At 44.4% G+C, this 14,078-nt stretch overlaps 1 protein-coding gene across 1 annotated transcript; it reads left to right on the top strand.

The window, feature by feature from the left end:
• Positions 1–11,420: 11,420 nt before the first annotated feature.
• Positions 11,421–12,211, top strand: SWI5 (SWI5 homologous recombination repair protein). Its single transcript, XM_053378682.1, has one exon. The coding sequence runs from the start codon at positions 11,710–11,712 to the stop codon at positions 12,031–12,033; it is 324 nt and encodes a 107-aa protein (XP_053234657.1). The 5' UTR covers positions 11,421–11,709; the 3' UTR covers positions 12,034–12,211.
• Positions 12,212–14,078: the final 1,867 nt, after the last annotated feature.

Here is a 14,078-nt window from a genome sequence, read left to right as displayed (position 1 = left end):
GCTGATTCCTGGACCATCCGCGGGCCGGATTTAGAAGGCAATTGGGCCGGATCCAGCTCCCAGGCGTTAGTCTGCCTACCCATGACGTAAGTCAACAAGCTTAACATGAGTCAACAGTGCGATGCAGCAGCAAAAAAAAAAGCTAACGCTATTCTAGGCTGCATCAACAGAAGTATAGTGTCCAGATCAATGGAAGTAATAGCACCATTCTATATTCTGCCTTAGTAAGACCACACTTGGAATACCGTGTCCAGTTTAAGAAGGATGTTGACAAGCTGGAATGTGTGCAGAGGAGGGAAACCAAGATGATCAAGGGTCTGGAAACTAAGCCTTATGAGGAGTGCTTGAAGGAGCTGGGTATGTTTAGCCTGGAAAAGAGGAGACTGGGAGAAGATATGATAGCCATCTTCAAATACCTTAAGACTGTCACATGGAGGAGGGAGCATGCTTGTTTTCTCCTGTTCTGGAGGGTAGGATTTGAACCAGTGGCTTCAAGTTGCAAGAAAGGAGATTCTGACTGAACATTCGGAAAAACCTTCTGACTGTAAGAGCTGTTTAGCAGTGGAACAGACTCCCACGAGAGGTGGTGGACTCTCCTTTCTTGGAGGTTTTTAAGCAGAGGTTGGATGGTCATCTGTCATGGATCCTCTAGATGAGATTCCTTGATTACAGGGGGTTGGACTAGATGACCCTTAGGGTCCCTTCCAACTCTAAGATTCTATGATTCTATTGTATCCTGTCATACAGAACAGGTAGCATTGAAGTGTAAATAAGTGCATAAGCATTCTTCATTCTTTCTTTCTCTCTCTCTCCCCCATTCTGTCTCTCTCACACACACATGGGGGGGGAGGTTTGGAGTGGAGGAGCATAAAACAAATAACTTTTCAAAAGGCAGTGGAATAATATCACCAAAATGGCAGGACACTCCAACAGTTATAAAGATAGCATAGCACTTGCCTCTAGTCTAAACAGTCATATGAATTTTCCCCGCCCAACTATTACAGGTGGAGAACAGGCAGCTGCTAAATACCTTTCTAAAAGTTAAAAACGAAAATCACAAAATGGTGTGAACACAGGAAAGGCAATTTACGCTAATCCCCAGCGAAAGAATGGGTACCATTTAAAGGTGCTTTCAACACTTATGGAAACCATTCCAAACATGTTCCATTAGTACAATGGAAATATTAGTTGTGTGTACGGGGGAGGTGTATTTTTTTCAGAGAGATACACAATTGAGTGATATTCCTGCATCAAATATGCTTCCTCATGAGAAATCACAATGACATTTGTACCAACTGTCAGGGCCAGCCCAATACATTTTGTTTCCTGAGTTAGAGCAGAACCCAAGGGCAGTCAAGTTATTTTGGCACTAGAGGCAGAAAATCCTGAAAGCACCTTTTCCACTCCCTGGCGGTAAAAATATAATAATTAATTATAATTGCAAGCAATTAAACATCTATCAATTTGCTGCCTGTTCATGACACCCAAAAATCTGCTGCCTGAGGCAGCTGCCTCCCTCTGCTTAATGGTAGGGTCAGTGCTGCCAACTGTGAATTCATCATGCCCCTCGTAGTAACCTGGCAGGCTTTTAAATATGTCCACTCCAGCACGCTTTTGTGTGATCTGCCACTGAAAACAGTTCAATGAGTTAGTCAGACTTCACCTCATTTCAGGGTTTGTTACCAGTTAGGATTCAGCTTCCTGTTTCACACACTTTTGCAGCTCATGAAAGGTGTTTGGGTCTCATTAAATAGTTGCAAATCCTCCAATTATTAGTCTGGACGAATATTTTTCATCTTTCATTGTCGCAGACCACCTTTTCATTACAAAGACCTTCTTTTTTAAAATAAAAATAAATAAAGTACATTTTGCAGAAGAACACCCACTGAATCAGTTCACTAATCCTGTAACATTATCCCTCTTTGATGCTTTCCAATATTCGTATACAATTCCACTGTACTAAGGGTCCAAATGTTACACATGAGCAATCGTTGTGCCATCACAAATCTCAGTAACAATAAAAACACGAAGCAAATGGAGGCTGTATTTTATAGTGGAAAACTTTCACTGAATGGATTCCACACACACACATACAAAATGACAGAAAATCAATGCCTGTGTATGGAAGAGGTAAACTCATTAACCAAATATCCATTATGTTCACTTTTGCACATACTGCTTCAACTGTAAACATTTTAGCCAATTATTTTGAAGCTGGAATAAAGCGTTCCACGTTTTAAATGCTCCCCCCCCCCCCCCCCGTTCCTTCATTATGGCAGAAAAACTGCATTCTGTATTCAATTCAGTGGGAATGGAGGCAATCAAGAAATAATTATTTCCTTGACAACCGGCTCAGTTATCATTGGTACAGAAATAGTGTGGGCCTTGCAGTTGTCAATCATGGATGAGACAGGAGGCACTCTGGGGAAAGCCTTCATGGGGGGGGGGAGCTGGGGGGAGGGAGGGATGCATTGCTAAATAACGTCCTATATCTGAGTCAGGGAACTGGAGTGAATGAAAACACTAAGTCAATAGTGAATTGGCACAAGGCTTGAAATGTTTCCCCTTCTGTTTGACATGTGTTCTCATTAGCATGTTTCCAGTATGGTATATGGGCGGCTAGAAGGGCATCCCTCTGAACAAAGCCTCCTTTATCCTGAATAAAATCGCTTGAAGGGGAGGAGTGTTTCACTCTCAGTACTATCCCGCCTGCATGGAACAAAATGTGTTATTATCAGATGACTTTTTCATCAGCAAATCCTCCTGCAGTGTCAGAGTGATGTGGCGCTTTGCGATGTCGCAACCGTTGCCACTTCCTCTTCGAAAAACACTTAACATGCATCCACTGTGAGTCATAGGACTGGGTTGTCAACATGCTTTTTATTTCTTAGAGAGCATCTTAGGCTACATTATGAATTCAGGCAGAAAACATCAGTGCAAAATGGGGTCTGTGGGGTAAATTGACATTTTCCTTTTAAAATAAACTAGGAAATGAATGAACTAATTTAAGGATTGAACACGCACACACACACAAGTTCCAAAAAATTTCCATGTATTTTAAAGGGGGAAATAATTGTTGTATGTATGTATGTTGATATTTTGCATGTAGATTTCTGCATTCAGAGAGAAAATGTAACATGAGAGGCACTACAGTTTAGACACTTATGCTGCAAATTTTCCCTCAGAAAGTGAGACAAACCCTTGATTTTTAAAAGCTGTTTGTGATTCTAGAGTGTTCCGTTTCTTTATTTATCAAAAAGCTATACAAGAGTGGCTTGATTGGCTTGTAACTGACATGGTGGTTTGTCTTTTTCTTCTTTTGAGTGTGGAAGCAGGCTATGAAAAAAAGTCCAGCAGGCCTTTAAAAAAACCAACACCTTTACCAATCTGTCAGTGAGTGAAAGCCAACTAAGTCATACTCAGAGTAGACTCATTGAAATAAACAGGCATAAATACTTAAGATTTCATTGACTTAAGTATTACTTAGTGGGATATCTCTTATATGGAACATCAAATTGGAATGTAATAATATAAATAAAAGAAATTCTAGCATTTATCTAGAAACTGAAACTCAAGCAAGTTCCCACAGTAAATCACAACAATTCATTTTTGTTTCCTTCATACCACCAAAGAATATTTATCATGACTAGTTTGTAAATGTCCAAAATAGCAGCTTTGCAATAACAAACATTTCTGACATTTACCATGGGTTGTAATCTTCCTGTCTTCAGACCAAGGACACATGAACTCCTAGGCCTCCCTGATACTGAGCAGACTGGTTCATCTAGCCCAGTCTACTCTCACTGGCATGGCCCTTCTAGGTCTAAAAGAAACCTTTCCCCAAAACTTTTACTTGAGAGCATTTGAACGGGAGATACGAAGCACTGAGATGGTGCTGCAATTCAAATAGCAAAGCAATGAGCTATGGCTCATCCCTAACTGCGGCTGAAGGGGAAATGGTACACTGCTGAAAAATGGACAAGCAACAGAGTCTTTAGGAGGCTGGGGGTTGGGTGGGCTTTTAAAGCTATGGAGAATGGACTACAGGTCTTTAATAATACGTACTCCAAATAACGACACATAGCTTTAGGACAGAAGTGCAATCCTCTGCAACACTTCTTTTCAGATGTTCCACCCAGCCACCTTCATCCAAGAGAGAATCCACTGCCCACACCACATCAGAGGACTTTGGCAATTAGCAAAAGAAAAAGTTTGAGCAACTTGAAACATGAAATCTGCTGCCCAACTTGTGAGACATGGACAAAACAGCTGGAAGGATCAATGTCATGAAAATCAATGTCATGAGCTAAGACCTAGGAGCTACTTTATGAGCTAACACCTGATTTCACAAATAAACATTGCAGGGAAGGCGGCTTAATCCATTTCACAATTAGTTCACCATCCCAACTGAAATGACAAATACATATACCAACACTGCTGGTTGTTGTTGGGAGAGAAAGCACTATAGATCCGAAGCAAATCTCCCTCCCAGCATGACTGCTAATAATTAGGGGGTTGCTTTTTGTTTTTAGCAGCATATCCTGTTCACAAACTTCCTGCATCATGTCTAGTTTGTCTTTCAGAGGAGGAGAAGGGGGCAGGGGACAGGAGCCGGCAGTAGGACAGAGTGGCTCTGTTCTCTGATTAATCAGCAGTTCTCAGGAAACTGCTGTGCTACTGTGTAGAATCATGGGAAATGAATGACTTCAGATTGAGGGTGGGATATCTGAGCACAAGCAACCGCCATGTTAAAACCTCACTGTATTTGTCAATATGGCGTCATACCCAAACGTGGATTGCCCTGCAAAAGCAAACAAGTGAGGAGCATCTCTGAACAATTCTGGCTTGCCCTACCTACACCATCCATTATTTAGTCACACTTCAGCAAGGTGCCATTTATATAACTGATTCATTCATACCTCTAAACTTTCATTTAATAATAGGCTTATTACCAAGGACCATGGAGTCTTAAAGTCTGCATTGCTATGATTTCACCAAACAGGGCAGACACTACCTAGTTCAGAATTTGGGGCATATACAGGATTGCCATCCGGCCAGAAAAAGGGAATGAAAACCCTGCCTGGTTTGCTCCTCTGCTTTTAACTGATTTGAGACACACAGCAACCCTTGGTTATCTCGCATGTTTAAGGTAAGGGGCAGTCTCATCCTGTTTCACCCCACAGGGTGGGTGGGTGCCTTGTGGAACCCCAGACCTGCACCTATTCATCTGGCCCTAGTGGTATCACTGCACCTACGGATAGCCAGCTGCTCTGAAAACGCTTCATTCTTTTTTGTGGACTTAAACTAGTGACAATAATTTGGAGCCACTGAAATTTTTGCCTCTTATTGAAATAAATTACTTCCCTTCTCACTCAGTCTCCACTCTCTGACACAGCCTAATGTCACTCTGAAATCTTTTCAAAAATAGGTCAGGTTTCTCCAACTGACAAGTACAGACAGGAACATCAACTACAGGAGCAGCAGTTTCGGGATGATTTACATTTTCAACATTAAACACCATGACCTTTCACAAAGGGAAGGAGGGCTTGCCTTTGCTGATATGAAGGCGCTGGGCTGACACTCTCAAACTGAGCCCTCTGTGCTCAGAATCACTGGGAGTTAGACCCATTGCCTTTTGTCACAGTACACTTAGGTATTGTTTTAGGAGGCTGGAAGCGGGTGGTGATTCTGCTAAATTTGGAGTTCGGCTTGTTGGTTTCAGTGAAGACCTCACTAATTTTCTCCTCAGATCTAGAGGGAGGAGGGATCAACTGAGCAAATCTGTCAATTTTGATTGCTTTCAGTTTCTCATTTTTCCATTCTTCAGTTCTCCACATTTTCCACATCAGTTTGTAAATTTTATTTTTTTACATCCTCTAGCATTGTGCGTGCATCAAATGTGCACAACTTGATAGTTGCCTGTATTTATATGCAGACTTTTACCCAGTATATGCATTTTTGTACCGAATATTTGCCTAGAGAACTGGGATTTAAACTTCAGAGAAATGCTAATTTAGAAGGATGTCTGTGTTTCAGTTCACATATTGTTCTGGGAAGTGTGAATTCGGTTAACTGAAACAAATTTCTTCCCCATTCTTACTAAGGGCATCTTGCCTAAGACACACACGCATACACACACACACACTGGAACTTTCCATCCAGGCTCTTAGTATTGATCCTTATAAATGGGCTTTTAAAACTAATTTTAATGTATTTCCATTCATTTGCTATTCTTTGCCATAGGGCTTTATGCATAGGCTTTGGGAACACAGTATCTAAAAAGATAACAAAAATAGTAAAGAATAACCTTGCCAGAAATCAAAATAAATAACCCCTAGCTTCTCCTGAGGCACAGAACACCGACATCACCACTTGAAAATACTCAGTATTGCCCATATGATCCCACAGGAGAAGGGGGCCTGAAAGGAGCAGCCAAGTTTGCATAAAAGCTAAAGCCCAGTCCAGAAAATGGAATGCAATAAAAGTTCAGCTTTGGCAATCCATGTCCCTGTGGAAAACTCAGAGCCAGCAAAAACAAAAACAAAACTACATTTTGCAAGACTATGAATGGCCCACACAAATAGAATCTCCATAGATGATTCTCATGGTGAGTGGTACTTCTCTTTCAGCGCCTTCTGGGAATGTTCACATCATTACCATGGCTGGATTTGAAAATAAGGTCCATATTTGAAGCACTGTTAAAGAGTCACTGTTCTTTAGAGGGGTAGGGAACTGCATTCCTTAAACAGGTGATTTACTATTGTCAGAAATGACCATCCCAATATGATCAGTGGAAAGGACCTTTTCAATAGTGGGCTCCTTCAGGCAGAAGGACTGGAATGAATGAATGAATGAATGAATGAATGAATGAAGTATATATTCAACTAAAGTCAGCACTGAGTGCAAATTTCAAGCTGTGTGTGTGTGTGAAAGAGAAAGTAGTAATGTCAGAAAAACCCCGCATTTGACATTTGTTTCTGATTTCTCTGAGACTACAGCTTCCATCCACATGGATTTTCAGGAAACTCTGTGCCCCCACATATGCTTACTAGAGACTAAAACACTTTTTTTTACATTCCTTAGCCAGTAATGAAAGAGGAGTTAATCAAGAGACTCTCGCTTTACTGAGGTTCCTTTCCTCTCTTTCTATTCATTTCAGCCTCTAATCCACCCATTGAATATGTAAACAAATCAGAAATTACAAGGCCATTGACCCAGGTTAACTGATCATGTTAATAAACCTTGGGAAGATTAGCAGCTTTATGGTCATGTTCCTATCACATAAACCAGCAGGTGCCCTTCTCAGTACAAAAATGGAGGCTGCCAAGGCTTTCTTTAGGTTGTTCTGTCCAAAGAGAACTGCTGATTCTTTCAGCCTAGGAAGTTGCACACACCCTATAAAGACACCCATTACTGCATGGAAGGTTAACTCCTGAGAGGATTCGCCCACCTAAGCTAAAGAAGTTAACCATAATTGGTGTGAGGTAAAAAAATAAAAAATAAAAAAGGGCTTTGCTCCATACCAAAAATATATTGCTTTCAATTTTGGCAACAGCATTAAAAACAGCCTTCAATGACTCAATGAATTTCATAGAGATATAATTAAGCCTCCCAATCCTGTGGTGAAATCAGAGATATCCACATTTCACAACTGAAGAAAATTGAAGGAGAAAGCTTTAGCAAGTTGGCCAAAGAGAAAGCCAGCATTAAAAAGAACACTGAAAAGTAGGAAATCCATTTACAGCGGGCACTACCCTTGCCCTGGATTGTCTGAACATGACAAAAATCTGGGTCAGTAGAATATTTTGTACTTCTGTAGGATTCTGTTTGCTTAATGAATGGACTGCAGAAATAAATCCTCCACTGCAAGGAGCACATGGAGCACATTGGTGTATAGCACCACACTGCTACACTTCTTTAACTGGCCCCCTACACATGTCTAGACTTAACAGTGAATTGTGCATCATCACACAAAAGATGAAGGACACAGAAGATGGAGTCTTTCAAAATGACAGAGCCTTCTTCAATAAAGTGGTTTCAAGTACTAACCTGTAAAACATGTGCAATTTGCTTTTTTATGCAGCCATAAAAACTGGGAAAGAATTGAAAAACCTTGAGTATTGTTCTTTTAAGGTCTATGGATGAAAGAAGGAAAAGAAAATAAGGGCATGGGAAGTGACATCCAGTTCCAGCTCTTACCTGGTATCTCAGGAAAGGCTTTCTGATACCTCAGTGCAACAGAGGTGAAGTTCTGGGTGGTTTGTGTCAATGTAACAGCAGCAGCATTCTACTGATCTCACTAAATTGCCTGTCAGCTGGAACCCCATTATAAAATGTTCCTGCCAAATATTAGGAGTGTCAGGTTGTGCCAACATCGCTTGCTCCAGGGTAGCCAGAGTGAGTCACTGAACTCTTGAGATTCACACTGCAAGTTCTTCAAAGAAGCAGCTGCGTTTTTTGTATGCACAGCAGACAGCGCCTTATCAGTACTGAATAAATCATGAAAATATTGAAAACAAATGTTTTGACTTATTCCTGGCTAGAAGGTGTTAAGGGATGTCTGTTTATTTTCATACATATTCAATACTTTGACCTCTTCCCTGTGTCTTTGTGACATATTTACCTAGGGGTCTAGGCATATTAAAAACAAATGGAAATGAAAAGGAAGAGCTGCCTGGTCCTGCAGAGTTCTGGAGTGAACAGGAGAATGTTAAAGACCACCAACCAATGGCTGAAAAGTAGATTGAAACTAGCAGTTTATATTCAGTTTTTCTCCCCCAAATAACAGCCCAACTCTATATGCATTGAATTCTAAAGCTGTATGTTGTTTCTGTTTTACAAACTCATAGAAAATGTACCCTTTTGTGTAGGAAATAACATGCAACCTACTACACATGTAATTGTGCATACATGTAAACATTTTGTAACATATTACATGAAGCCTAAGCTCCATCTCGGCAGTGGTTAGTAACTTGGGCCGCAATCCAAAGTGCACTTACTTAAAACTGGGTTCCATTGAGTTCCTTGAGGCGTATATCTTCAAACTTGCAGAGCTTTATTCCAGGGTTCATCATTTGAAACATATCCCTTCTTCCCAATTCCTGGGGATCCTAACAAATGTGGCACAATACAGAATTGACAACTAGCTGTGGGAAGAATGTACGGCACAAGGAACAGCTCTGGTACTGCAAAGGATGCTCTCAGATGATAGTTCTGTATTTGAACAAGTACTACATTCAAGATAACTTATTCAACCCTGGACCAGCTGAATAAAGCTTTGTGCCAAATAACATTGGGGGGGGGGTACACACTTTCATTTCATACATTATCATTATCATCATCATCACATGACCTGTTCTACCTTACCTTCCCCTACTTCCATGCACACAGCTGCAGAGGCAGTCATTTCTCTGTTCTGTTAATTCAACAATGATGTACCAGTCCACACATGATCATTCTTCTTTTCGTGCTATGCAGACTACTACGCTATTTTCAAGCTGCTCCCCTTTCACTTGATAAAAAACCATCTGCTACAGTGGAGTTAAGAGAGCATGGGATCAACTCTCAGCCTTCACTCAGAAGTGTTAGATCATTGTTACTACAGGCAGCAGAATTGGGATAGGATTCTTTTCTATATCATGCACAACTAGATGGGTAAACTACAACTAGATGAGAGGATTAAATGCCTCAATGCCCACCTCCCACCTGATGTTACTGTTTAAGGCTCTTGATTGTGCATAGACAGCCATAGCCCTACTAGTTCCGTACCTGATGTCAGATGTGGGGCAGGGAGGCATGTTTTGGGGAAACAGCCTCTGGGCCAAACTGTAACCTGTGCCAGACTAACTTAGGACCACAGTTTCCCCTTCCCTGATCTAAGCTTTGGAACTACGTATTTAATATTTCTGACAGTTAAGAACTAAAAATGTGCTTCTAAATGTTTTGAGCACAGGGGTAAATTACTGAGGCTGCAATTCTAAGCACGTATTTCTGGGAGTAAACTCCACTGAATATAGTGGGATTTACTTTTGAGAAAACATGCACAGGGCTGCACTTCTTATCAGAAAATTGTTCTCTGCATATTGGTAGTGACAGGGGCTTCGCCTACAACAATTTAGCAGGGAGATGACTTCACTGGTGCTTGTCCCTCAGGTATTATGAAGCCGTCTCATGAGGATGGTTTCACTAACCTTACTTGACAGCAAATAATGCACAGCCTGCATGTATCCACAGCAGGGGCTCGTGGCAAATTCTAGCCCCTTGGTGCTTTGCGCACCCAAATCACGCACAGCTTGAAAAACAAGGGCTTCTCTCCTGGAGGTTGTTTTGTTTTGTTTTTTGTTTTGGTCTGTAGCCGGGTCAATCCCACCACTGAGTATTCAGGCAACTGATTTGGGATTATCATGAAATGACAGCAAATTGTTAGCTCTTGTTCCTTATTATTGTTATTATTGAGGGAGAGCCGATTACAGCATTTTCTACCTCAGGCGGCACAATAGATTTAAGCCTTCCCGAATTTTGGGGTGTGGAATTGCTGTTCCTCCTCAGGCAGCAGAATGCCTTCAGACAACCGTGTGCCTAGCCTTTTCTAAAGCCCTGCAGACTCTGCCTTCATTATGTATATTTTGAAATATTGTGCATTTAATTGTTTTTATTTTACATCTCTGCAGTTTAAGACACTGCGGTTTTAGACTGTTGTAAGCCACGCAGACTGTTGTAAGCATCTTGAGAAGTAGAGACGTCATCTTGCCAACAAAGGTCCGTATAGTTAAAGCCATGGTTTTCCCAGTAGTGATGTATGGAAGTGAGAGCTGGACCATAAAGAAGGCTGATCGCCGAAGAATTGATGCTTTTGAATTATGGTGCTGGAGAAGACTCTTGAGAGTCCCATGGACTGCAAGAAGATCAAACGCATCCATTCTTAAGGAAATCAGCCCTGAGTGCTCACTGGAAGGACAGATCGTGAAGCTGAGGCTCCAGTACTTTGGCCACCTCATGAGAAGAGAAGACTCCCTGGAGAAGACACTGATGCTGCGAAAGATGGAGGGCACAAGGAGAAGGGGGCGACAGAGGACGAGATGGTTGGATAGTGTTTTCGAGGTTACCAGCATGAGTTTGACCAAACTGCGGGAGGTAGTGGAGGAGAGAGGTGCCTGGTGTGCTCTGGTCCATGGGGTCACGAAGAGTCGGACACGACTAAACAACAATAAAAGCCACGCAGAGAAGCGGGTGGGGGGGAGGGAATGGAAGAGATGCCTCGACGTGGAGCAAAGCTAAGCTCTGGCAAAGCGGGCAACTTGGGTCCTGCCACCCCACACAGCCGAGAGGAGAGAAAACCCTCCCAGGGTGCACCGCGGCGGCGGCGGCTCCTTCTCCCGCCCCTTCCCGCTTTGCCTACCTTGAGTCATTCCATCGGAACTAGCGTAGTTGTAGTAACGGGGCGGGGCGGAAGGGAGCGGAGCGCTGCGCGGGTGGGAGGTTACGAGTTGAAGCCGAGGTGAAGCGCTGGCCCTGCCTCTGAGCTCGCCGCCGCTTCCTCCCCCCTCTCCCTTGCAAGGGCACGCGGCTTCTTTTGGAGCTTTTCCTTCCCGCACTTTCCAAGGCGCGCTGGATAAACCAGGAGATGGCAGCCCCTTGGCTAGGGGATGGGAGCAGAGCCCAGGAGTCCGGGGGAGGCCCTCGGCCAGACCCTTCTCGAGGAGGACGCCCATGGGGACCCCGAGAGCCTGCAGTGCAAGGTTCAAGTCTCCGGTCCCCTCCTCTCCGACGGCCTGTCAGCCCGCCAGTGACGAGGACGCCTTGCAGCGCGAGATCGAAGAGCTGAAACGCAAAGACCTCGCCCTGGATCAGGAAATAGCGCAGCTGACAGCTGAAGGATACAGCCCGGAGGAATTAGAAACCCACATTTCTCTGCTCCATGAATACAATGAGATAAAAGACGCCGGGCAGATGCTGTTGGGCAGGCTGGCGGTGATCCGAGGGGTGACCACCAAGGAGTTGTACCCTGAATTTGAACTGGACGTGAACGACTAAGTGCGACACTTCAGACCCCTAGACTGTCAACGTTCAGGTCCCATGTGGTGAAAACACAAGTCTTGCAAGTGCAGGTTTTCCTGGAAGCACTTGATGCAGCCAAAGCTGGACTATAATGATGCAGTTGCACCAGGGCCTATGTCTGCAAGAAGCCCTCTTGCTGTCTGCCAGCTCACTGCTTTGCGGTATACTCGTACAATAAATGAATAAACTTTAATTCGATGAGTTTTCTGTTTCATGCATTCCTTTCGTTGGAGTTTGTGGGAAAGGGTAACCTTTTGGGGGGGACAGGGCAAGGCCCCCAACCATCTTTATCCAGCCTTGGATGAACTAACAGGGTTTAACACTTTTTCCAAGGTAATGGATGGAGAAGCTGTTGAGCCTATTTTCTCTGCTGACAACTGACGCAGAAAGGCTTTTCCTGGCACCTCTGCCCTGGCTTTTGACACCTGAGACGTGCGTTGTCAGGAGCCACGCTAGTTAGGGTTTTTTGTGTGTGAGTCCATTGTAGCTTTATAAAACTATTTGTAACCTTAGGGTGAAGGGGGCGAGTAATAATAATGGTTCAGGCAGGGATCGAGCTCCTCCTCCCCACCGCCCCACATGGAAGAGCCTTTCAGACCCGAGATTAATAATCCTGATGTGTTTGTTCAGCCTCGGTTAACAAATCCTGTCACGACAACGCCACGCCCCCTCATATCACTGGAACAATGGCGGGACTGTATCATCGCTGCAGCCTGGCTGGCGGGGCCGGAGCAGGGAGAGAAAAGGATGACAGCGGGGAATTCTGCCCGGGCTCCTCGAAGCCGCGCAGGCGCGTTGCGTGTCCCCATTCGGAGCCCTTCTCAATGTTGGGGGGAGGGAGTGTGGGGGGGGGAGAGAGAGACACGTGACTGTCTAGTCCGAGGCCCAGTCAAGTGGAGTTAATTCCCTTCTGTGTTCGCAGGCCGCGGCATTCCAGGGCTGATTCTCCCAGGGTTTGGTTCTGCAGAGCAGCCAAAGGCGGAGCTCCCTGCGAAAGCTGCAACCCGAGCGGTGTTTCCAGCCGGAGCTCGCCCTCTCTCCCTCCCTCCCACGCCACAGTTAAAGCTGCTTTTCTTTTTTTAGCCTGAAAACAAACCAGCCTCAGCAGCTCTAGGCATGGGGCAGGCAGGCAGGCGGAGGAGGAGGAGGGGGAAATGTTGAACAGCTGGGCAGAGTCATCATCGCTCTGGGAAGGAAGGGCGGGAAGAGAGAGCGAAGGGAGAATCTGCAGTTAGAGAAAAGCCATCCAGAGATCACCCAGGAATGTGTTTTGTGTTTCGTTTTGCAGCCGACTTTCTCTCCCAAAATGGAGGACAGCAGCTGGGGGTGAACAGCAGACGTCCACGCCGGGGGGGGGTGAGGGGCAAAGGGGTTGCTCGGGGTTTCAGAGGCAAAGTTTCCTCCGTAAAGGGTCGCAGACCTCAGCAAGGATGCCGCCTTGCCCACTTGGCGCCAGCTAAATCGGGGGACATGCGCGCTTCGCCTTGGCTTTTCAGACGACCACCAAAAGCTGGAAAGAGCCGAGTTGTGCCAGTGTGTAACCACACAAACATACACAGAACGGGAAACAGGCCGTCCTGGCTGATAATGTGGCCCCAGAGAGCCTAGCCAGGGGCTGTTTTTGATTCCCTGCCCCCCGCCCCCAATCCGCATTTTTGTTTATACTCCTCCCCTTGGTTGAAGCATCCGGCTAAAACACCGAGGGGCTTCTGAAAAAAATCGTGGATGTCTCACCTAAAAGCGAAGGAGCAGAGAAAGGGGCTTGCAGGACTAAAGCGAGTTTAACAGGCATTCTAACATTCACCCCCCCCCCCCACACACACACGTGTAGAGGCGAGGAGGGCAATCCATCCCATACTATTCGCCTCGAACCAAGCCACCTTGCTACAAACACGCACCATCTTTTTGCCTTTAAAAAAAATGCACACCAGGGATATGCTCTTGCCTGGAACTGTTTTCATATTTGACTACAAACAGATGCACTTCTCCCCATGTGCTCTTAAAGGACTTCCAATCTAGCA

This window comes from Podarcis raffonei, chromosome 1, assembly GCF_027172205.1.
Source record: "Podarcis raffonei isolate rPodRaf1 chromosome 1, rPodRaf1.pri, whole genome shotgun sequence".
Taxonomy (NCBI): Eukaryota; Metazoa; Chordata; class Lepidosauria; order Squamata; family Lacertidae; genus Podarcis; species Podarcis raffonei.
Note: the sequence above shows the minus strand (reverse complement) of the source record. Positions and strands in the feature narration are given on the sequence as shown.

What these genes read in the sequence shown, in the direction of transcription:
- SWI5 (XM_053378682.1), top strand. Translation starts at nt 11,710, where the DNA reads ATGGGGACCCCGAGAGCCTGCAGTGCAAGGTTCAAGTCTCCGGTCCCC.